The 25,315-nt window shown below is 38.3% G+C and overlaps 1 protein-coding gene across 1 annotated transcript in view; it reads right to left on the bottom strand.

The window, feature by feature from the left end:
* Window positions 1-8,337: 8,337 nt before the first annotated feature.
* Window positions 8,338-25,315, bottom strand: part of LOC111146568 (ribonucleotide reductase regulatory TP53 inducible subunit M2B) — a 37,271-nt gene continuing 20,293 nt past the window's right edge. Inside the window, exons 6-9 of the mRNA XM_022502161.1 lie at window positions 24,296-24,429; window positions 19,909-20,013; window positions 18,021-18,134; window positions 8,338-11,099 (exon numbers count right to left, since the gene is read on the bottom strand). Of these exons, the coding sequence (XP_022357869.1) occupies window positions 10,947-11,099; window positions 18,021-18,134; window positions 19,909-20,013; window positions 24,296-24,429 (506 nt within the window). The 3' untranslated portion in view covers window positions 8,338-10,946. The remainder of the gene's footprint in view (window positions 11,100-18,020; window positions 18,135-19,908; window positions 20,014-24,295; window positions 24,430-25,315) is intronic.

Raw genomic sequence — 25,315 nt, 5'->3', positions numbered from 1 at the left:
AGTGAAATGCAATCCCTACTCTGCAACTCCTTTAAACCTTGGATCAATATGCATTCCCATTTCGCAGATAGAAAAACTGAGGTTCGGTGGGGTGTAAGCCATTCACCCAAGGTCACATGGCTAAGAAATGGTAGAGTTGAGACTTCTCCCACCCCATTTTCCTATCTGACTCAAGTATTTCATCTTTTTGCTTTACAGTTGTCTGGGACTCCCAACCCAGCACTGTTTTCAGTGTGCCACACAGAGAGATGTGGTCTCTAGAGTCATGGTCTCTGTACCTGCAGTCTGTCCACTGGAGTTTCTGCCCCTCCTCCCACTCTCTGCTCAGTTATCGAACCCTGAACCAGGCAAGGGGCCTTCTTTACCACCTGCCCTTTCCCTCGCAGCCGCTCAGCATGAGCACACACTTCCACACCCACCATGCGCTGTTTGTGAAAGTGTGGGCTACAGGGTGGAAATGGGCCCTGTCATTTATTCCCATTGTAGGAGATTTGAATATTAGCTAAATCACAACAGGAAACCAACCACTCAGGAGTAATGCAATCAAACACTTTGCTCAGTCCTAACCTATCTGCAGAAGGGAAACCAATCCCAGCTGTCTCTAAGTCTGAAGGAATCGCTGAGCCCTTTGTATTCCAGGCACGAACACCTCATGTACTATTTTCAGGGCAAAAGTTCTTGTTTGAACATTAAGCCTTTCTAACTTGGTCTTGGTTAAAATGCACTAATGCAGAGATCCCACTCGCAGTAACCCTTCCTCGGGAAGAGGGTACAGTCCTAAGATGAGGAGCAGGCAGGGCACCCCAGAACAGACCTCAGGAGTGCCTTGGACACTGTCTTCTCTGACCTCACTGCCATGGAGGTGGAGGGGTGTGGCCTCAGGGAGAGGCCACAGGGAAGGCGGCTGACTGCTCACAGGTACCCTGTATCCTCAGCCAAAACGTGGAAGAGCCAGGCTGTACCAGGGCTGGGTGGCCAGAAACGTTTGTGAAGGATGCCGGAATTGCTGAGAAATGGATCAGGCTGTCTTACATTCTTACACATTTCGTACAGGATGTAATCACCATTCCTATGGGCAAGGAATACAGGATGAGAGGGAAGAGATAATGCTCTTATTCTGAACTGTTTTAAAGAGGGAAGGTTGTTTCTGATAAGATGCATTTGTTATAAGTAATAGAAGCCATGGGTAAGAATGGCTTAGGGAATCTTGGTATTTATTATCTCACAGAACAGAAAATGGGAGGTAGGAGTTACCACAGCTGATTTATGTGACCATATCATCAAAACCCAGGTATCTTTACTATCTTTACTACCTTTACTACCTTTACTATCATCAACATCTTAGCTTTTTTGTTCTTGCTCATGTATGTTGCCCCATGATCACAAAGTAGCTGCCACTGTAGCAAAGGTTACACCCTCACACAACAGTTTGAAGGCAGGACACAAAAGGAGTATTCCTGGCAGAGATTTTCATTTCACAAGCCTCACTTTTGAAGCAGAGAGGAAAAAATATTTCTCTGTAAGACCTAACAGGCTTTACTCTATGTTTCATTAGTCAGACTGGACCACTTAGCCACTTCTAGCTATAAGGGCATCTGGGAAAGCAAGTACGTAGCTTTCCCAGCTTCTTTTGTTGGAAGTGGGCAAGGGTTGGGTATGGCTTTGGAGTAGACAGCTAAGAGTATCTGCCATAGGAAGAAATAGAAGTATGGCCAGAAATAAAAACAAAAAATTTTCACTTAAGTCCAAAGAAAAAGTTTTAGAATGTATCCACCATTTTAGTTTAAAAAAAAAAAAAAGGTATGTAAATGTCTGTATTATTTAAAAGAAAAAAAGACAGACCTGGCTGTATATGTGTATTTTACTTCCATACACAGTTAAAAGAAAAAAGAAAAGTGAAACAGGCACCTGGGTGGCTTGGTGGGTTGAATATATGACTCTTGGTTTTGGCTCCGGTCACGATCATCATGATCTCATGGGTGGTGAGATTGAGGCTCGTGTCCAGCAGGCTGGACACTCAGCAGGGTATCTGCTTGAAGATTCTCTCCCTCTGCCCCTCCCCCACTGTGTTCTCTCTCAAATAAATAAATCTTTAAAAGAAAAGTGAGGCAAGCTCAGAATTCTATATTCCTCTGACCCAATTTATCCTAGAGAAAATCTGGGATATGTATAAAGTTGTATATATACTTGTGTGTATATATATATATATATATATATATATATATATATATATACACATATACATACATATATGGATGTTCACCACCTATTTTTTTAAAGATTTTATTTATTTATTTATTTGTCAGAGAGAGAGAGAGAGAGAGAGAGAGAAAGCACAAGCAGGCAGAGGCAGGGAGAGAAGCAGGCTCCCCGCTGATCAAGGAGCCCGATGTGGGACCCGATCCCAGGACCCAGGGATCACAACCTGAGCCGAAGGCAGTGGCTTAACCAACTGAGCCACCCAGGTGTCCCATTCACCACCTATGTTTATAAGAGCAAGAAGCTGGAACAACCAAGCAACCCTACTTCACACTGCTCTCCACTGGCATTGGCACCAAAGTCAATTACAAATTGGCCTGGAAAGGAGCACGGACCTCTCCCTTTGTGTTCTTCTTTGTGTGGTTCATATCCCAACATGGGCAAGGTTGTGTGAAACCGCTCTTTCAAGGTCTGCTTTCCCCCTTGTTCTACCTGATAGGGTTTGTGTAGTGGCTTCTGTGCTATATTCAGAATCTCTGCCCAACCCATCACTTGGGTCAAAACCATCAGATCTGTCCCCTCCTGGCCCCAGGGCCAATTCTCTCCCAGAAGTCCCCATGCTAAGAAACTTCACCCTATGAGCGAGTCATGACCCAGCTATGCCTAAGTCCCAGTGGTGGGCCTTAAGGCTCAAACTGAGCTCCCTAGAGCCAATGATAACCAGTCTGACTCCCACCTGATGCAGGGAGGGACTTTTAAGGCAGAAAAGCATCAACTCTCTACCCTGAAGCTCTCACTCTAGTCAGGGGAACAACAGGACCAGATCCACTGGGACTGAAGATTTTCCTTAGAGCAGTGATACATTGTGGCTCTAAAGCTACTTGACTTTGCTACTTACAGAACCAAATAGGAATCACTCATTCAGAGAGCTTTTGATGTGTTTGTTAGCCTTAAAAGTCTAATGAGAACAACATAGCATGTTAAACCTACACAGATAATTAAGGTGAGCCGAATTTCCCTTATTGCTAATGTTGCAGGAAGGGCAAAACTATCTTATTTGTTAAGGAAACACAAAAAGTCTATTTCCTCGCCAACTAACATGCTAGATACTAAGACCACTTATAAATTTATGCTAAAAATTCGAACGACCAATCTGTGCGAGAGAACTGAAACCTGTACAGTGATGAAATTTTTCAAGGAGGCACAGCAAGGAGCCAAATAGCTCAGCCTTCGAGGAACTACTGACTTTAAGGTCATCTAAGCTAATGGAAATGTTCCGGGCCTACCATTGGAATTTTAATGCCAAACAGAAGCTTTGAGATAATAGCTTTAATTATGGAGTGCTTACTTTGTGCTGGGCGCTATTTTAAGTGTCCCGCATATTTGTACAATAGCAGAAGAAGTCCACACGGCTGTTCTTCCTAGTTGCATATTTAACTTGCGGAAGTCATCCAGCCAGTAAATGGTAGAGTCAGGATTTGAACCCAAATCGTTTGGCCCTAAAGCCTGTGCTCTTCCACATCTCAGCATAGCAAAATCCCATATTTTGAGGTACTTCCTGTGGGGTGTAAGTCAATCAACTGAGTCAAGATAGCTTTAGTATTCATAGGATGGAGTATCATTTAATGATCCCCTAGCTCTTAAGAAACCTGCTCCCCACATCTAAATTGTGAAAATATTCTGCCTTGAACATAGATATCTCCATCTCCCTCCTCAGGCTGAGGCAGACGGGAGCTTCAGGGATCCAGGGCCAAAGGAGCTGGCATGATCCATTCTGGTACAACAGACGAGAGCTAGTACTTTCCCCTCCACCCCTAGATCTTCCCAGAATAGGCCAGAGGGTAAGTATTATCTTTCTGCCATTTCTGACCATCCCCTCTCTGCCACCCCTACCCCAAACTGATGGATAAGCAAATAACAAAATCACAGGCGAGTCTGTGACAAGTTCAGGGCTCCTGATGCTTCATAAAAATTTGTAGTTTTGTCAGTGGCTTCATGAGTGCTCAGCATCTGTCTATGGAAAGAAGCTTTCCCTCTTTCTGTTGGTACCAAAACGCAGGGCTTCCCTATGGGAGTGTCACCTAGACTTTCATTTCTGAACAGTCAGCCAGAGGTGAAATTCCCCAAGGGAGTTTGTGCTGAGCAGGAATTTCTTCTGTATGTCCAGAGCCATCCCCCCTCCCAGTCCAGCAGCCCCAGCTCACCCTTAAACAGAACGATTCTTCTTTAAATTCCACCTCCTTAACTCTCACAGTGAAAGAGCAGCCTCGGAGCCAGGAGAGACCAGTGGTTCAAGGGCTCCATCATGAGGAAGTCAGGAAATGAGACCTCTGGCAAAACCACCACCACCTGCAGGAAGTCAAGAACAGGAGGCCAATGGAGCTGCCAGGTCACAGTTGTCTAGCAAGAAAGGGGACTTGGCACCGTGTCCCCCACCCCACCTCCCACGCAGTCACTTCTTCTTCCCCTGACCTCGGGGAAGGCTGGGGGCCCCTAACAGCCTTCTTTGGCTTTCTCCTGACCCACGCAGGACACGTGGGGGCTGGAAACTGAGCTTTACATTGGTAGCAGCTGGCAAGATCCTGAAGCTATTCCTCCCTTGTAGAAAATGAGATGGAACTAGCTTTGCTAACTTCCCATCAGCCCTGCCCGCCCAATCCCACGCTGATTGCAACAGGGCCAGCTGCCAGAGGGATGTAAGCGGAGTCTGACCTTTGCCTCCACGGGCTTCTTGCTCCTAGAGCCTGAGCAGCACCTGTGGCTGCTGACTCTCAGCTCAGGCCACACAGCCCTTTGAAGTGGTTTGGGGCCCACTAACCCCTGGGATCTGGTACTCTGTGCCCATCAGAGCTGCAGTGATGTCTTGATCAGGAGATTCTAGGGAAAGCATGAACTTTGGTATTCAGCAGAACTGGGACGGAATTCTGGCTTTATCTGTACCACTTTAAGCAAGGAGTCGGTCAGGAATAAGCCCTCTCTGAAAGTCACCTTGAAAATAGAGGAAATAACATTTTTCTTTGCTTGTGATTGTACTCCGCTGTGCTCCATGAGGCAGACGTCGTGTCTGTGTTTTCATGGTTTGATCTCCAGCACCTCCAGCAGTGTCTGGCACTTAGGATACACTCATTAAATATTTGTGGAGGGAAGGAGGAAAAAATGCCTTTCCAACAGGATTCAGAGCATTAAATGACATGGTCTATGTGAAGCATAGGGGGCACGTGTGCTCTGTAAATGATGGTTTCTAGCTAACAGCTTATGCTGATTACAGGAAACCAGGGTTCAGGATTCAACTAGCTATGACTGCCATTCATTCATTCATTCATTCAGGAAATACTGAGAAACTCCTGTGTGCCATATGGGAGACACATGTAAAGAGTGCTGTTCTCACCTGAAAGGGGTTCAATTAAATGTTAATACATCGTGCACCAGTTATGGAGAGCTATGAGCACACAGAGAAAGGACGTTCCCAGTGGATGAGCACAGACGAGCCAGTAAAAAAGGCAGGTGCAGAGGAAAAAATCTGGGAAGGGAAAGATCCTCTGTGTCAAATTCTGTGGCCCATCGATGAAGCTGAGTCTCTGGAGATAAGGACAATTGTAGCACACACAGGGTATGTGTTTGGAATACATTTTCTCAGAAATGTAAAGGCTGATTGTATCTGGATACTGCCTTCGGTGGGTTCGACTTGCTTTTAGAGAGCCGCACGAAGGATGGTGCGAGTCCTCTGAGATCTGGGGTGTTGGGAATTAGAGGCGAGTGCTGCTCTAGCGTCTGAAATTTAAATAAATTGCAGCAAGTGTATCTTTTTTTGTTACCACTTTACAATCTGACTTCTGAGAAGGACTGCTTGGGAAGCTCTGATCTGGACAGCTCTTAACGTTTTAGACAGTAGAGATATGATTTAAGGTTTCCAAAATTGCACCTCTGATGTCTTCAAACATTATCACCACTCTAGCCAGGCCGCAGCAGGTTAGCTATCTTCCCACTCCGTGAAGTGTTGCTTAACACAATTCCCAGCAAGCTCTGGGGGATGACACATGAAGGTCTAAATTGACACCTGCTGATGGAGTGTGTCGGGGAGAGAATCGAGGTCTAGGGGATAATATCCCATGAAAAATCTTGAATACCACCAGCAGTAGCAGTAGAAATTTGGGTGCATTCAGTGAAAAGATGATGAGATTTAAAGTCATAATCCCTGCCTCTTTTACCAGTTGCATGGCCTTGGGCAAGTAATGTGGCTTGTCTGAGCTTTTTGGCCCTTTACCAATATTATGGGGACAGAGCAATTTCTCATAAAACTAGTAGACCAAAGAAGTGGTTAGAATAACAAGTTTGCAAGGTCACCTTATAAGCACTGAAGGATGTACAAATGCTTATTATTTTACTGGGAATTAAATTTTCCTTGCAGAATTTGGACACTCTTATTAATGACGAAAGGATATCAAGAACATACCCCTTGACCCTTACTCAGGCAAACTGGAGAATGCTCGTTTTCTAGGATGTGGTAACACGCTAACCTGGAGAGATGAACAGAGCAGATGTGGCTGTGAGAAAGGTCACAGAAAACAAGGACGGCTGTTTTTCTTATTGCTGGATGACCATGCAGGCCAGGCACACCCCTTCATGTGCAACAACGCTGCTCTTCTAAGACTCACATCTCAGCCGTACCTCCCTCTCCTACTCTTCACCTTGCCCTCTAAACAGCACTTGAGTTTCACTGAAGACCTCACCTGGCTCTCAGGGTCCGCCCAAGGAGCAAACTCAGGGCTCCCAGCTCTTTGATACATGCCTGAACACTCTGGTTCTTTCTAATCACTGTTTATATCCAGGAGCCGATTTTTGTTTTACCCAGGGTCCTTTTGGTTGCAAATCAGGAATACTCTTACTCAAAAAGCACACACACAAAATGATGCAGATATGATATAGTTTATTTCAACACACTAATCAAAAAAAAAAACAAAACTTATTTCTTTGGAAAAAAACCCTGAATCCTAAATAGGCAGGATTGGCTTGATGGACCATAATGTATTTAAGCAAAAAGACTTAGGTACACCACACCTAATAAGGCTCTCTACATACACAGTAGATACCGAGTAATTTTGCTAAACTACCCTACATTTGGAAAAATCAAGACATATTTATAAAAGTCAAATGCACAAGTTAACGATCTTGTGAACTTAGGAAGTCTGAATTGTTATATTTTTCTCTGTATGAAAAACAAACAAGCAAAAAACCATCCATTCTCTACCTTTCCATTTTCACCCATATTTTCCTTAACAGAATTAAGCCCCAAATTTGAAGGCTTAAATCCTTTCTTCCTAAGGCCCTAGGAATATCGAGTTTTCCTGCAAACTTGTAATTGTCTAAAAAGGAGATTATTTAAAGGGTGGGAAAAACAAAAATACACAGATTTCCCTTCTGTGCCACTCATATAGATTCCGCCAAGCAATTGTTCCTGAGTTGGCTGCCAATTCACTCAATTTAGTGGAAAAACATAAACCTGATTATAGGACTAAGCTGGCTTTCATTCAGCCCAAGAGCAGATTTCTTTATCACTGAAAATCAGTTAGTGACATTTAGCCCTTAGCTTAATCTGTACAAATGCAATTTGGGGATTCCATGACACTGATGTTAGCATATTTAAAGGTAAAATGCAAAATTCTGAATATCAAATAAAGTATTTTTTAAATACACAAACTGGTATGATTTCTCAATACAGTTGACCCTTGAACAACATGGGTTTGACCTGCATGGGTCCACTTACATGCAGATTTTTTTCAATAGGGGACAGTACTGTATTTTCTCTTCCTTACAACTTTCTTAATAACATTTTATTCTAACTTACTTTATTGTAAAATGCAGTATATCATATATATTACACACAAAACACATGTGAATTGACTGTGTTATTGGTAAGGCTTCTGCTCAACAGGAGGGTATTAGTAGTTAAGTTTTGGGGGAATCAAAGGCTACATGTAGATTTTCAACTGTGGGTGGCAGGGATTGGTGCCCCTAACTCCCATGTTGTTCAAGGGTCAACTGTAATCACTTTTTTATGAATAAAAAACAAAATGGCAAAAAGCAGCAGAAAAATCTGTTGTTGCAAAATGAGACAATGAAGACAGGACTCGAGTAAGCTTGTATGTAAAAATAATTGTTTATTACTGTATGTAACTGAACAACAGAACGGGCTTATCTGAAAGCACTGGGTCTGTCTTCCAAGGTTTTTCCAAGTCATGATTCTATATACTACAGTGAAATATGTTTAATAACTGCAAACTGTCATGAACTACAAGTTTTTATATTCCTAAATAATGAACTTGACTACTGTAACCATGATCTGAATATATGTGCTATTAAAAAAAGAAGCTGTAAACATACTCTGAATTTTTTTCTTTACTTGCAAGATAATATTAAAAAGAGATTCCACAATTGCTTCATTCCTTAAGAACTAAGAGCCAAAGTACTAAACATAATAAATAAATATGTAACCTGGAGGCCTGGAAAAGGATCTAGAACACCGAATATAATAAACCAGTGTATTAAAAATCCAGTATTTCAGTAATAAAACTTCTTCATCTCGATAGAGTTAGGTTTATTGCTACTATAAATAAGCTTCATATTAAGGCACCTGCCATTACCTATGAGAAAGATCTGGATTCCAAACAAAGGGAATATGCACTGAAAACGTTTTTCTTTCATTCTGATATCACTGCAGATACTGTCAGTTTTAAATTTTCAGTGTTCAGTATAGTAGTAGACACATCTTTGAACACACTATCTGAATATAGTTAAATAATTTATATAACACCTTAATAAAGTACACGATACTTGAATGAGGAAATAGACAAAATCACATGAAGATGGATGTAAGGGACTAAACACAAAAAAGATGATAATCTCTAAGAAAAAAGAATTCTACTGTAGGACAGTGATACGAGCAGATCTTGGCCAAGTCATTTAACTTCTCTGAGCCTCACTCTCTCCCATTAGTAAAATGTCAATACTAGCTGCTCTTCAAGCTCCCAAGGCTGTTGTGGGATCCCCTGAGAGGACGTAAAAACAGCTGGCCAACTCTGCAACACAGAACAAACTGGAAAACTGAACAAATACATGGCATTGTTACAGGCGGAAATATGTCATGTTTCTGACCTCTCCCTAACGAAGTTATGACCCACTCCTCTTGCACCTGCTTGAGAACTCCCAGTTTCACAAAGTCAGTTAGATCACTGCCGAATAAATGAAGCAAACATTTAGGCAAAGTGAAAATCTCTAAATTCCAGGTTGCAGAATTTTATAAAAAGTTGCTGTAAGTGGAGAACCACACTGTTTTGGGGGCCCAGGCTACTTCTTGATTCTTCCTAATGATAATGAAGGGTTCCCGGCCTCTCTCGCTCAGCATCTGCAGAGACCTTTGTCTCCGTTGCCATCTGCTGCTGTGCAAGAGGCATAGTTCCATTATTTGTACTATACCTTGTAACAGCATAAAAGAGTTTAAAGAGTATTAAAGAAGCACAGCTGAGGTCAGTCTCAGGTGCATTACTCAGTTTAGCACAAATACAAATGGGTCAGTAATCCCCACCAGGTCTCCTGAACTCAGTCCCCAACTCCTTCCCCTAAGTGTAAAATGGCTCAAGGCCAACTTTTTCCAAGCTATGTTCTGAGGAACACCAGTTGGATGAGATGTTAACAGGTGAAAAATTTCTATTTGTATTTGTATTAAGAAAGTCTGCTGGGGGGAATAAGCTTACGTACTTAGAATTTCTCTATCCTTGATGTACTGACTATATGTTCTAAAGAGGAAGGGAAGACAAACTTTTCCCAGATTCATCTGACCACAGAATCCGTTTTCTTTCCCCTCAAAATATCTAGAGGGGCTAACAGCTCTTAGAATACTCTTTGGGAAATGCTATTCTACCTAATCACCTGGGCTTTAAACATTTCAGGACTATGTCTGGCAATAGTGATCATTTTGACTTCCAAAGGAGGAGAATCATTTTACTTACAAGGTCAACTGCCAGGATAACCTCCTGAATTCCACTTCCTAAGTATCCTGCCCAAAACAACTAAGAACTAAATTTCCTTTACCACATGCTGAGGAATCCAAAGAAGTTATTCTCAACTTAATGAGAATTATAATCTCTTAAATGAAATCCTTGTATTCTCCCTCAAACATTGTTTCAAACAAAGATTTAATCTAGATCTTAAGACCCAGAATCACAATTACTTGGAGGACAGGGGAGCATTTTATCACAACAACACCATAATTAACACTATTAGTAAGTCATAATAGTAATAGTGGTGGTGGTAATATTGACTAAGCATTTATTTTGTGGCTTAATCCTCATTTCCATAAATAGAAATTTAGGACCTACTACTACATTCACTTTAAAGATATATACACTGAGATTTAGAGAGATTAACTGACTTGCCAAGAATCACACAAGTAGTAAGGGCAGAATGTCAAACTCCTATCTGACCCCTCACCTCATGCTCTTAACCCCCACATAGTACCATCTTATATTTTAGTGACACAACAAAAGCACTGAAGTCACAAGCTGGTTGTTCAACAAGAAAATTAGAGTGTATTTATATAAATCCAACTTGATTTGAAGTTTGGTTTTAGACTTCCTCTTGAGCAAACTTCTATTCCCTAAAGGAGGTACTTTAAGTTTGGTGGGGTTTTCTTTAAGCAAAGAAAAACAGACTGCTATCTACCAGTGATAGGTTTATATATGGGAAGTGTTTTAAAAATCTGCATCCAAGGTGAAGACGTTATCTGTGGTTTCTGCCATGACTGCAAAACGTTGATACTCTGCCACTCGTTTCTCAAAGAAATTTGTTTTCCCTTCCAAAGAAATGTTTTCCATAAAATCAAAGGGATTTTCTGCCTGAAAAACCTAAAAAGAAAAGACATGTTATTAGACATTCTGAAGAAGCCAAATCACATCCACAAGACGAACAGATAACTAACAAGCTCAGGTCTCCTAACACCTGTCTAGTCACCCGTAGGATCCATGTCCTAGAGGGAATCAAGGCTGATTAATTGTAATACAATTGAGATCACCTATTAAGTTTAAGAAACTACATTAGCATCTCTGGTATTTTAAGAAGTAGGAAGAAGACATATATTACTGCAGAAATGAAAGATTTAATACCAATCAAACTAAAACATTTTTGCAGCTTGAAAGATCCAATACACCATCGACATTACAGACCTTATCACAGGCATAACCATTAGGTGGTCACACAGACATGATACTACGAAATACTGAATTACCAAAAATGTACTGTGAACCTTACCATGTTTCTTAGTACATAACAGATAATTAACCCATTGATGTTAAGGGACCGTGATGAGAAAAGAGAATAAGTGCTATCCACAGATGTCTCCAAACTATAAGTGAAATTTATGTTTTTTTTTTAAGGTTTTATTTATTTATTTGACAGAGATCACAAGTAGGCAGAGAGAGAGGAAGGGAAGCAGGCTCCCTTGCTGAGCAGAGAGCTCCATGTGGGGATCGATCCCAGGACCCTGGGATCATGCATGACCTGAGCCAAAGGCAGAGGCTTTAACCCACTGAGCCACCCAGGCGCCCCCAAAAGTGGAATATATGTTAACAAGAAGCTTTTCCACTACTTCTGAATTCAAGAAGCAGACCTGGCGACACAGCTTGATGAAAAACCATGAAACATTTCAGTGATCCATGAGGGGCAATAAAATAGGATTTTTAAATTTAGGAGTATTCCAGCAGGGATTATGGACACCACAGATAAGAATATTTTCAAATAACCCAATTAAAAATGGGTAAAGGGTCTGAATCGACAAACAGATATTTCTCTAAAGAAGGTATACAATAGCCAAGAAACACATGGAAAGATGCTCAACATCATTACTCATTAGTGAGAATGCGAATCAAGACTGCAATGAAACGCTACTTCACATCCACTAGGACGGCTATAACAAAAAAGATGCATCAGATGTGTTGGCGAAGATGCACAGAAACAAGCCCTCATACACTACTGGGTAAAATGGTGCAGTTGTTTTGAAAACCAGTTTGGCAGTTCCTCTTAATAATTAAAAACAGTTACCACAGGACATAGCAATTTCACTTGTAGTTACATATCCCAGAGAAATGAAAACACTGTCCACACAAATACTTTTAAGTTAATGTTCCTATTTGCATTATTCTTAATGGCCAAAACTACTGAAATGTCCATCAACTGATAAATGGATAAATAAAATTTGGTTTAGAGTATTATTTGGCTGACGGCTAATGGGTACAGTTTGTGGGGTGCTAAAAATACTCTGAAACAGATTGTTGTGACAGGTGTACACCTCCATGAATATACTAAAAACCACTGAACTATACATTTGCTAAAAAGGAAATTGCATGCTCTGTGACTTTAAATGAAGCTTAGTAAAAAGCTTAATATAATAAAATATTACATATACATATATATACATACATATATTTTTTTTCAACAAAAGATCAAATGTTGTGTGTGGTTGAGTCACAGAATTCAGTGGCATTGCCCGTCAGAAATAATGTGCTAAGAGGGAGTGAAAATTTGAACTAGCAGGATATAGTGAAAAAAGCACTGAACCAATAGTTACAGATTTACTGCATTTTAAAACTAGAGCCTTCCAAAAAACCCGATTTAAATCATCTATGGCAGGGCACCTGGGTGGCTCAGTCATTTAGTGCCTGCCTTTGGCTCAGGTCATGATTCCAGGGTCCTGGGATTGAGCCCCACATCAGCAGGAAGCCTGCTTCTCCCTCCCTCACTCCTTCTGCTTGTGTTCCCTCTCTCGCTGTCTCTCTGTCAAATAAATAAAATCTTTTTTCTTATTTAAAAAAAAAAAATAAATCACCCATGGCATGGACAAAGTAACTAAGAGTAAGTTAATTAAGTGAATGTATTTTTCACATAACTTGAATCATCCTAAAAATTGTATGGAACCACAAAAGGCCCTGAATAGCTAAAGCAATCTTGAGAAAGAAAAGCAAAGCTGGAAGTATCACAATCTCAGATTTCAAGATATACTAGAAAGCTTTGGTAATCAAAACAATAGGGTACTAGCACAAAAAAAAAAAAAACAGATAATTTGATCAATAGTACAGGAAAGAGTCAAGAAATAAACCCATGTTTATATGCTCAATTAATCTGCGACAAAGTAGGTAAGAATATATAATGAGGAAAAGATAGTCTTTTCAATAAATAGTGCTGGGAAAACTGGGCAGCTGCATGCGAAAGAATGAAACTGAACTACTTTCCTTCACCAAACACAAAAATGAACTCAAAGTGGATGAAAGATCTAAATGTGAGACCTGAAACCATAAAACTCCTTAAAAGAAAAAAAAAAGGCAGTAATGTCTTGGAATTTGGCTTTAGCAACATAAATATGAATATATCTCCTTACACAAGAGAAACAAAAGCAAAAATAAACTATTAAGACTACAGCAAAGAAGACCATCAATAAAACAAAAAGGCAACCTACAGAATGGGAAAAAACATTTGTAAATATTTTATATATTTGATGTATCCAATAAAGGGTTAATATCCAAAACATCTAAAGAATGTACTCAACACCCAAACAACAAATCATCTGATTTTATTTATTTTTTTTTATTATTATTTTTTAAAGATTTTATTTATTTATTTGACAGAGATCACAAGTAGGCAGAGAGGCAGGCAGAGAGAGGGAGGAAGCAGGCTCCCTGCAGAGCAGAGAGCCCGATGTGGGGCTCGATCCCAGGACCCCGAGACCACGACCTGAGCTGAAGGCAGAGGCTTAACCCACTGAGCCACCCAGGCGCCCCAAATCATCTGATTTTAAAAATGGCCAGAGAGGGGGATAAATCAGCAGAGAAGCGAGACACTTTTCCCAAGAAGGTATCAGATGGTCAACCAACACTTGAAAAAATGGTCAACATCACTCACTAGTCATCAAGGAAACGTAAAAACAAAACCACAATGAGATATCACCTCACACCTGTCACAATATTTAGTACCAAAAAGGCCAGAAATAGGGGACCTGCATGGCTCAGTTGGTTAAGCACCTGCCTTTGGCTCAGGTCATAATTCCAGGGTCCCGGGATGGAGTCCCACATCAGGTTCCCTGCTCAGTTGGGAGTCTGCTTCTCCTTCTCCCTCTGTCCCTCCTCAGGGCATCCCCAACACCTGCTCATGTTCTCTCTCTAATAACTAAATAAAAACATTTTTAAAAAAAAAAGACAAGAAATAACAAGCATTGGTGTGGATGTGGAGAAAAGGGAAACTTTCTGGCATTGTAGCTGGAGAATGTAAACTGTCGCAGCGACTGGTGAAAACCATATGGAGGTTCCTCAAAAACTTAAAAACAGAAATACCATATGATCCAGTAATTCCTCTACAGAGTATTTACCCAAAGGAAACAAAAACACAAATCTGAAAAGATATATGCATCCCTACGTTTACTGAAGCATTATTTACAACAGTAGTAGATGTGTGAATATATCCCAAGGGTCTATCAACAGAAGAATGGATAAGGAAGATATAATATGTACACACACACACACACACACACACACACACACACACACACACATATTACTCAGCATAAAAATGAATGAGATCCCGGGTCCTGGGTGGCTCAGTTGGTTAAGTGTCTGCCTTCAGCTCAGGTTATGATTCTCAGGTCCCGGGATCGAGTCCCGCCCTTGGGGCTCCCTGCTCAGTGCAGAACCGGCTCCTCCCTCTCCCTCGGCCCTCCCCACCCCCATTCCTGATCTCTTCCTCATATCTCTCTCAAATAAATAAAATCTTTAAAAAAAAAATGAATGAGACCCTGCCACCTGTAACAACATGGATGGACCTATAGGGAATTACCGTAAGTGGAATAAGTCAGAGAAAGAGAAATACCATATGATTTCATTCCTATGTGGAATCTAAGAAAAACAAAACATATAAACAAACAAACAAAAAAACAGAAACAGACTCATAAATACAGAGAACAAACTGGTGACTGCCAGAGAGGGGAAGCGGGGAGGATGGGTGAAATATGTGAAGGGAATTAAAGGTACAAATTTTCAGTTATAAAATAAGTCAGTCCTGGAGATGTAAAGTACAACATAGGGAATATAGTCAATACTATTGTAATAACACTGTATGGTGACAAGTGGTAACCACACTTCTCGTGGGGAGCACTGGGTAATGTGCGGAACCATCAGTCAGTTGCACACCTGAAACTAATATCACACTGTATGTCAACTCCATTTCAATAATACCAAAAAATAAATTAAGTGGCTTGTTTTGACCCACTGAAGCACTCAAACATTTGTTGACTAATCCCAAACCAAAAGAGAAGTTGAAAACATTAATATGGCTACTTAGAATTCTGTATAAATGACAACCATTTGCTAATTTAAGTAATCTCTTATTTTGCTAAAAACTGTCATTAGAGGAACAGTTCTTTTTCTAGTTTCTTGAATTCAAAGTGTGGTTCATGTATTTTAAACTGTTTTGTCTTCTTAATCTACACATTCAAGGCTATCACTTTTCCTTTGAGGATCTATTTGGGTACATTCTATAAGTTTTGATATATAGTAACCCTATCATCATTTAGTTCACATTTTCTATTACTTTATATTTTCATTTTAATCTCATTTTAAAGGACAGCTTCTTAATTTCTAAGTAGACAGAGTTTTTTGGCAATCTTTCATTGTTAATTTCTACTTTTACTGCATTAAAATCTAAAAGGTCTATATAATTTCTGCTTTTTGGGATTTATTGAGTTTTGTTGAAGGCCTGTGGAAAAACGATGTTTCATACTACGTTTAGGTTTTCTTCTGTAGGCAGGATGTTTTATAGATCTACAGTGAGCCAGGTCCCAAAGGGAAAATTAGACCCAGGAGTCCAGTTTTCTAAAAAGCAGGAGAACATGGATGTAAAAGTGGTCAGTTAAAGCACACTGAGTTCTCTTTAAGGCTCAAATGAGGAAATTAATTTTCCTGTAACAAAAATATTGGTATTACTTAGGAGCAAACACAATTTTTAAAAATATATAGTTTATAAATTTAAGAGATCATATTAATGTAATTATAATCTTGACTTCTCCATTCATTATCAGTCAACACAGAATTTTATAACTAAAATAATAAACTATAGTTCATCTTACAAAAACCTTTGCCTTATTGGGCTCTTTCATGATGGTATTTCTGTGGTTACCAGAATATAAATGCATTACTGAGAAAGGTAATGATTACTCCAGCATCAGGGATTTCATAACGCTTCTCATTAAATACAATGTAAACTCACGTTTCCATGCTAAGAAGTTAAAACCTCTAATTTCTAATTACCATCATATATAGTACATAGTCAAGAACTATGAATGTTCCAATTACCGTGAAGACGACATGACCACCTAGTGCGCATTTACTGTACGTCTGATACTATTCGAAATGCTTTAAGTATACCAACTCATCAACAATCTTTTGTGGTAAGTATTATCATCTCCCTTTCATGGATGAAGAAATGGGGATAAGAGGTTAAGCAACTTGCTTAAGGTCCTATAGCTAGAAAGTGGCAGAACCAGGATTGGAACCCAGGTAGACTGGCGCAGCCTCCATCTGTTATGTGAGAAGCATACCTCTTTATGATATTCAGGTATATTATCTCTGATAAACAAAATGAAAAATAAGTTTTAAGACAACTGAGTTCAAAGGGTCAAATTATGACAGTTAATGTCTTCCTAATAACTACTCATATCTAAAGTTCAGGGGCGTCTGGGTGGCTCAGTTGGTTAAGTATCTGACTCCTAGTTTCAGCTCAGGTTGTGATCTCAGGGTCATGAGATGGAGCCTGTGTGGGGCTCTGCGCTCGGCTTAGAGTCTGCTTAAGATTCTTTCCCTCCCCCTCTGCCCCTCCCCACCAAGCTCACTCGCTAGTTCTCTCTCTCTCTCTCAAATAAATAAATCTTTTTAAAAATAAAAAAAGTATTAATTTCTGATGAACTAATCTCACTAAACAAATAAAAGGTAAATAGGCTTTAAAAGAAATACAAATGTGGGGCTCCTGGATGGCTTAGTCGATTAAGAAGCAGATTCTTGGGGTGCCAGGGTGGCTCAGTGGGTTAAGCCTCTGCCTTCGGCTCAGGTCAAGATCCCAGGGTCCTGGGATCGAGCCCTGCATCGGGCTCTCTGCTCAGCAGGGAGACTGCTTCTCCCTCTCTCTCTGCCTGCCTCTCTGCCTACTTCTGATCTCTGTCTGTCAAATAAATAAATACAATCTTTAAAAAAAGAAAAAGAAGCAGACTCTTGACTTCAGCTCAGGTCATGCTCTCAGGGTCCTGGGACTGAGCCCCATGTGGCCTCCACGCTCAATGGGGAGTCTGCTGGGGGATTCTCTCTCTCTCCCTCTTCCTCTGCCCTTTCCCGCAGTTTGAGCTCTCTCTCCCACTCCCTAAAATAAATAAATAAATCTTTTAAAAAATATTAACATAAAAATTACAATATTGACCCATGGGGATTTATGAGGATAAACATATATACACATAATAAATCCTATTTACTTAAAGATAATCCCATTAAATACCTACAATTATTATAAGTAATTTATTGAGCTCAGTTAATAAGATTTATCAGCCTCCTACTTCTGTTATGAATTCCAAGTTCCAAAGGATTTCGCAAGACCAATTTGTTTATGCAAAACAGGGCTTGTCACATATATTTTAAAAGTAGACAGGTATGTTACAAATGCTTTCAATAAAATATAGCATTTTAGTGGCCTTACTTGGTATAACATTTTAGCTTGTAGTAATATATTTTTAAATACCTTACCTTTGAGAATCCAAGTTCCACAAGTAATCTGTCAGCTACAAACTCAATATACTGTTTCATCAAAACACAATTCATTCCAATGAGACCAACTGGTAGGGCTTCTGTTAAAAACTCCTAAAATATTAACAAAAACAGAATAAAATACAGAGATAGAACAATAAATATTTTCCAAATAAAAATAGGGTTTTCATTTTTTAATCATCTAAGTCCCTGAGGGAAGTATACTAGGGTAAATTCTTTCATCATGGCAACGTTCATTTGTTTAAAAATGTTTGGGGTATTACTATTCACAGTATTTCATATTCTTAAATAGCCTAAGTAAATTGAAACTATCAAATTACTGGTATTTTACAGAGTAGCATTATAGAACCTTAATTCACCGGCTTTCTCCATTGAAAAAATGAGATATTTTGCTCTGAAATATCTGGAAAAAGATTCACCAAAGATGATCACTGTTGGGCACATGGTTATGGAAGGGAATTGGGAAAGATAGAAACACACTTAGCAAAGAAAATGAGAAAAAAATAAAAATGGATATGAGGGTTGGGAGATAAATTGAACTCCAACTATATTGAAAGACAGTGGTTAAATGTTAATAGGGGAAAAATAAGCACATTAGGGTGCCTGGGTGGCTTTATCAGTCAAGCATCTGCCTTCAACTCAGGTCATGATCCCAGGATCTTGGGATCGAGTCCCAAATCGAGTCCCGCATCAGGCTCCCTCCTCATTGGGAAGTCTGCTTCTCCCACTGTCCCACTTCCCCACTTGTGTGCTCTTTCTTACTTTCTCTCAAAAATTAATAAATAAAATCTTTTTAAAAATTAAAAAAAAATGAACCATTTGAATTTAATTCTCAAAATGATTAAAAATACCAAAATGCATTTCATGCATTTTCTCCTTCCTTCCCAATGTGAAAACCACAGCTATTGAACTATACAGTATTTTTTTAAGAGTTTAAAAATTTTATTTTACTAAATAAGTCAAGCAACAAAAGACAATTATCATATGGTTTCATTCATATGTGGAACATAAGGAATAGCATGGAGGAGCACAGGGGAAGGGAGGGAAAACTGGGAAGAAATCAGAGAGGGAGACAAGCCATGAGAGACTCTGGACTCCAGGAAACAAACTGAGGGTTATAGAAGGGAGGGGGGTGGGGGGATGAGCTAACTGGGTGATGGGTATTAAGGAGGACATGTGTTGTAATGAGCACTGGGTGCTGTACACAACTAAGGAATTGTTGAACATATCAAAAACTAACAATGCATTATTGTATGGTGGCTAACCAAACATAATAACAAATTTTTTAAATTTACTTTACTTTTAAACTAGTTCTTTCAAATGATATTAAAAAAAAAAAAAAAAGTCCTAAGTGGAACATCTACGTCTTCGTAGAGATTTTCACATCTACTTATTAAGTTTTACTATTCACTAATTCATTGATTTACTAATTCTATAAACATTTAGTGAAAACTTCAAGCTAGATACCATGCTCAGGTTTGGAAATACAAAACAAACAAGAAACCGTCATTACCCTCTAGTAGCTGAAAATCTAAAAAAAAAAAAAAAAAAAAAAAAAAAAATTACAGCTAAAATAATTCAAATAGTTTGCTATGGCATAAAATGTGACAGATCAATTAGATAGAAAAAAACAGTTCCAAAACAGATTTTAGTATACATAAAAGCTTAACATATAACATTTACTTACAAACCAAATTATAAACTGACATGATAATTGTAATGCATCATCTGTTGGTACTGTCAGGTTGAAAATTACTGATATTTGCTTTGACCTACAAGTGGCAATTTCCTGAGTCAATCCAATATAATAATGGTACAAACATCAGAGAAAAAGAGATGTGCTAATCATACAAGCTTCCTTGTTTACCTGTTCAATTTCAACAGCATTAACAATGATCTCCCTGACCCTTTCTTCTGAAGGCTTATTTACTAAGTACTGAAACATCAGGCAAGCAAAGTCACAGTGAAGCCCCTAAAGTAGAAGAAAAATACCATTGTTAAAGGATGTTTAATCACCTATTTTCACACTGTCATGTGTCAGGCATCATATAAATTAGGTTCTAGGAATGCAACACAGAATTTCTGGAAGCTAGAAGAAGGATTCATAGTACCAGGAATTACTTTCCTTCAAATCTCATTAAAATGCCAATTACAATAACCTATCATGAAAGTTTTTCAGTGACGGCAAATCTTAATTCATCAATATGAAAGATGAATTAATTAACAACAACAACAACAAATCTGTAACCAAAATCATCTTGGAAAGGAAAACAAAGCAACGGCTGAAATGAAAATTCATTCATTTCTAATGTCTCAAAAAAATTAAGAAATGATTGAAAACAGTAAGTGTTTAAAGTAAAGGTGAAACTTAAAGAGGTGTCCAAAAGGCAACATTTATATTCAATAAGAATGGCTCAAGAAAAAAACAAATTCAGTGCAATGAAAATAAAAAGAATTAAGAATGCCATTTGAAGCTGTACAAAGCAGAAATGACACTGCAGATAACCATAGAAGAAAATAAACTTGTGAAATACCTTGAGAACAGAATGGTTATGCAAATGGAAGAAATGGGATAGAGCTTTAAATAATTAGAGAACAGAGCAAGGAGATCCAATGTACAATAATCAGGATTCTAAAACACAGAACAGATGGTATAAAGCTGAAAACAACAGAAGTAATTGCAAAAAGTCAAAACAAAAAAAGAAAGAGGCCAGAGACAGAGAAAGATGATGCAGTACCAAACAAAATTAAGCTAGAGATTATAAAATTAAGCAAGGCAGAGTCAGTGAACATTTCTAAACTACAAAGAAAAAGAAACAATTTTGTAAGCCACCAAGGGGCTAGGAGGATGAAGGAATGTAGACCTTAAAGGATTAAAAATCAGAATATGCTTGTGTTTTTCTAAATAAATCAACAAAAACCAAAGGCAAATGAAAGATAAGATTCTAATCAAAGGTTCTAGTCAAAAGGATTATTTTCCTATTTATCATTCCCAGAAGAAACCATCAGAAAAAAAAACCAAAAAACCAAAACTCTTTGAACAGTTAATCTTAGAAGATTTGTTAGGCAAACAATTTTCCCCAACTGGGCTCAAAAGGATACTTCAAATTACCAAAGGCTGAATTTCAAATAAACTGTGAAGGCTGTTAAAGAAAGTGTTGATTAGAACTGACAGCTAGCTACCTATTACAGAGATGAGTAAATCAAAGGTAGGCACTCATATGTTAAATCAGGAAGTGAATAAAATTAATTTCGAGGTTTAGAGCAATTCCAATCAAAATCTCAACAGAATTGTTTTTAGTTAAAAGAATCTGAGACTAGAACTTATTTATTTGAACTAAAAAAAAAAAAGGGTAATTAAGTAATGTGATAGAGGGGCCAATTATCACTACAATGGCAATCATATCACAATATATAAATGTACAAAATTAACAAGTCATAGAACTTTAATTTGCATGATATTATATGTCAAATGTATTTCAATTAAAAATTAATCTGGAAGATTAAATAGGCAGAATCTTACAATAACAGTTTTAATAGGAAAGTTATGAAATTTATCTTATTAGTTATCAAAACATAAAAAAAACTACAATAATTAAAAGTGTTTAGGAGCACCTAGGTGGCTCAGTTGGTTAAGCATCCCACTCTTGATTTCTACTCAAGTCATGATCTCAGGGTTGTGAGATCAAGGCCCAAGTCAGGCTCTGCGCAGGGCATGGAGCCTGCTTGAGATTCTCTATCTCCCTCTCCGTCTGCCCCTCCCCCTCAAAAAAAAAGTTTTTTTGGCATGAAATTTGACAGGTTGATGAAAAGAAAAAAATAGCCCCCAAACAGATTTTAGTACACTTAAAACCCTTAATATACAATAAAGAAGATATCACAAGTCAATGGAGAAGGATGGATTACTTAACAAAGAGAACTAGAAAAACTGCCTGAGTGTATGAAATAAAATTAAGTTAAATTCTAACTTATCCTAACTACATTTATACCAAATTCTGTACTTAGTACTAAACAGAGCCCAACAGTATTACAGAGTAAGATGTTATAAAGTCAAGAGAAAATATATGTGATTACTTAACTACTCTCTGGAAGTGGATCATATCAATTTCAAGTTTTTGTATGTTACAAGAAAAAACAAAATTAAAAAGCAAAGGACAAACTGGGAAAATATTAGCAAAAATATGACAAAAATAATATTTTATATTATATTCATACAATAAATATAACAAACTCAATAAACAACAATATTGAGAGAGCCCTAGCAGTTGCTATGCACTGGGAATATACGCCAACAGAAATAGAGACAAGAGACCAGAATAGGTAAATGCAGTGTGCCAGGGTGGCTCAGTCGATTAAGCGGCTGCCTCTGCCTGCTGCTCTGCCTACTTGTGCTCTCTCTCTCTCTGTCAAATAAATAAATACAGGTAAATGCAGACCAAAAAAAATGACTAATGTCATTATGGAAAAAAAAAGTTCACTCTAAGTAGTAATCAAATAAATGCGAAAACCAGTAACGAGGAACCATTATCCCTATCAACTTTGTCAACTATTTAAAACACAAATCCAAATTCTGGTGAGGTTATGGTAAGAAAAGACATGTTCATTATGTTGCTAGGTGGGGTTTTCTATAAAACTTCTGGGAAGAAGTCTGGAAATTAGTATGGGTAACCTTCAAAATGATTATACATTATAACGCAGTAATTGTATTTCTAGGCAATCTAGCTTCGGAAAACAATATGAAATCGGGATAAAGCTTATACACAAAACATATTCATTTTATATTATAGCAAAAGAAATAAGCAAAAAACTGGAAATAACCTAAATTTCCAAGTATAGAATAGTCAAATAAGTGATACACTGTTTCATTAAAATATTATATATCTAACCAAACTACTCTTTTTAAAAAACTACTCTTTCCAAAAAATGCTTGATTTAATAAAAATATGCTCACAATGTTCTGCTAAAAAAACTCAGCTCATAAAAATATGAAAAAAGCAGAATATTTCATATATATATGTTCATATATATATATATGCTGTTCATATATATCTACATAGGTTTAACTACAGAAAATTCTCTGAAAAAAAATACAATGAAATACTAATAGTGGTTATCTCTGTTAAGATTGAGTGATTTTATTCTCTTAATTCTCTATAATTACCACATATGACATTCATGATAAAAATTATTAGAAACTGAAAGACATGAAACAACAAAAATTATAGAAAGCATTTTATGGCACTTACTTATAAAGTATTTTCACACATACTGGCTCCTTTTAACAAAACCCTGTCAAGATTTATAGTTGAAGCAACTGGGGCTTAGAGAAGTTGATAACTTGACAAGGTCACTTAGAAATAAGCTGAGGGGCCAGGATTAGGGTAGCCAACACCTGTGAGCTGATGGCTGTAATGGGCTAAACCCTGAGAAGAGGAATAAAAAGTAAGACAAGGTGCCTGCACACAGGTAGCCTTGAGTCCAGCAGAGGAGAGAGACAGGAAGTATAGTACATGTTACTGACTCTAAGACAGGGACAGATTCCCCTTTCAAAGGGATACATAGAGGAAAAGTGGTCAGTTCTATCTAACTGAGTCAGGGAAGTTTTCAGTTGCAACTTGTAAGAAGGTAATCAACAGATGGGAAAAAATGGCAGGAAGATGGAAAGGGTATCGCCGGCAAAGGGAGACAAGATATAGTTACTGGCTGGGTGTGGCTGAGAAAGGGAAAAAGCAATCCAAAATGAATTTCAGATTTCAAATTTGGATGACTGGATAGGAGGTAGCACCACCAAATGAGACAGGGAAAACAGAACGAATCTGGGGAGAATGATGATGAGTTTGATTTCTGAAATATTAGGTTTGAGTTATCTGTGGAGCCTTCCAGGAGAAACTAAAATGCACTTGACCACCTGGGTTTGAAGCTCAGGAAAGAAAGTGCTCAAGTTTGGGTTGTTTAGGAGCATCTAAATGGTTCCTGATCCCATGGAAATAGATAAGATCAGCCAGGAGGAGGTCATGTACAGTGAAGGAGAGAGGCCAAGGTCGGAACCCAGGATTTGATGTATTTAAGGATGAGCGGGGAGACTGACAAACAGTAAGAAGCAAGAGAAAAATACAATTCTTAAAAATCAAGGAAGAAATTACTTTGTGTTTTCTTTTAATTACCAGGGTATCATCATTTTCGAGGGGAAAGAAAAATAAATGAACACCAAATACAAATATGAATATTAACTAGAAGAATATTTCATTCCTTACTTCATCTCTGCTGATGAGTTCATTGGAAAACGTGAGTCCAGGCATGAGACCTCTTTTCTTTAGCCAAAATATAGCAGCAAAAGATCCCGAGAAGAAAATCCCTTCTACAGCAGCAAAAGCTACCACTCTTTCCCCTGGGAGACATAAAATAGTTTTATTTTCTGAAATATCACATCCTGTAAACATTTTCAAGCTCACATCTATATTAAATACACATATTTTTACATATATATTTATATCACAACTATTTTGCCAAAAATCGAAATTAACAAATTAGTGCCACGGCCTCGGGTCTTCAGAGGAGGAAATATGCCACTTCTACCTACTACAGAAGAAAGGTATAAAGGTATGTCTACTTTAAATCTTATGTCAGGGATGCCTGGGTGGCTCAGTGGGTTAAAGCCTCTGGCTTTGGCTTGGGTCATGATCCCAGGATTCTGGGATTGAGCCTCGCATTGGGCTCTCTGCTCAGCGGAGAGCCTGCTTCCTCCTCTCTCTGCCTGCCTCTTTGCCTACTTGTAATCTCTGTCTGCCAAATAAATAAATAAAATCATTTAAAAAAAATCTTATGTCAGACATTGGACTCTAGCGGTCTTGGTCTCTGAACAAAGGAGATCTTTCCTACTCAAAAAAAAAAAAAAAAAAAAAAAAGAAGTCATTTAGCTGAGTACCACACATGCCTATGAGTGTAGTATCTCCATATTAAGTGTTTGCATGTATTGGAATAGAGAGTAGAAGTTAAGATTTTATGACAAAGGTCTCCCTCTTTATGTTTGAGGGAGGGGAGGTTGCTGAGTTTTCATTTTTAAATCCTAAGATACCTTATGGATCAGCAGCAAACATTTCATTTCAAAAAACATTGCCACGCATCTTCAATGAAAAAAAATATGAATCCAGCTAAAGAGAATAAGTATATCTGTTGGATAAAATATCCAATCACATAAGCAAAAATACTATCTTCTGCTAAATATATAAGACCTAATTTCAAAGGTTACTCACTGTTAGGCAAGGACTTTGCAG

This window comes from Enhydra lutris, unplaced genomic scaffold, assembly GCF_002288905.1.
Source record: "Enhydra lutris kenyoni isolate GAN:26980312 unplaced genomic scaffold, ASM228890v2 scaffoldscaffold14, whole genome shotgun sequence".
Classification (NCBI taxonomy): domain Eukaryota; kingdom Metazoa; phylum Chordata; class Mammalia; order Carnivora; family Mustelidae; genus Enhydra; species Enhydra lutris.
The sequence above is the reverse complement of the archived record's forward strand: the minus strand, read 5'-3'. Positions and strand labels throughout refer to the sequence as shown.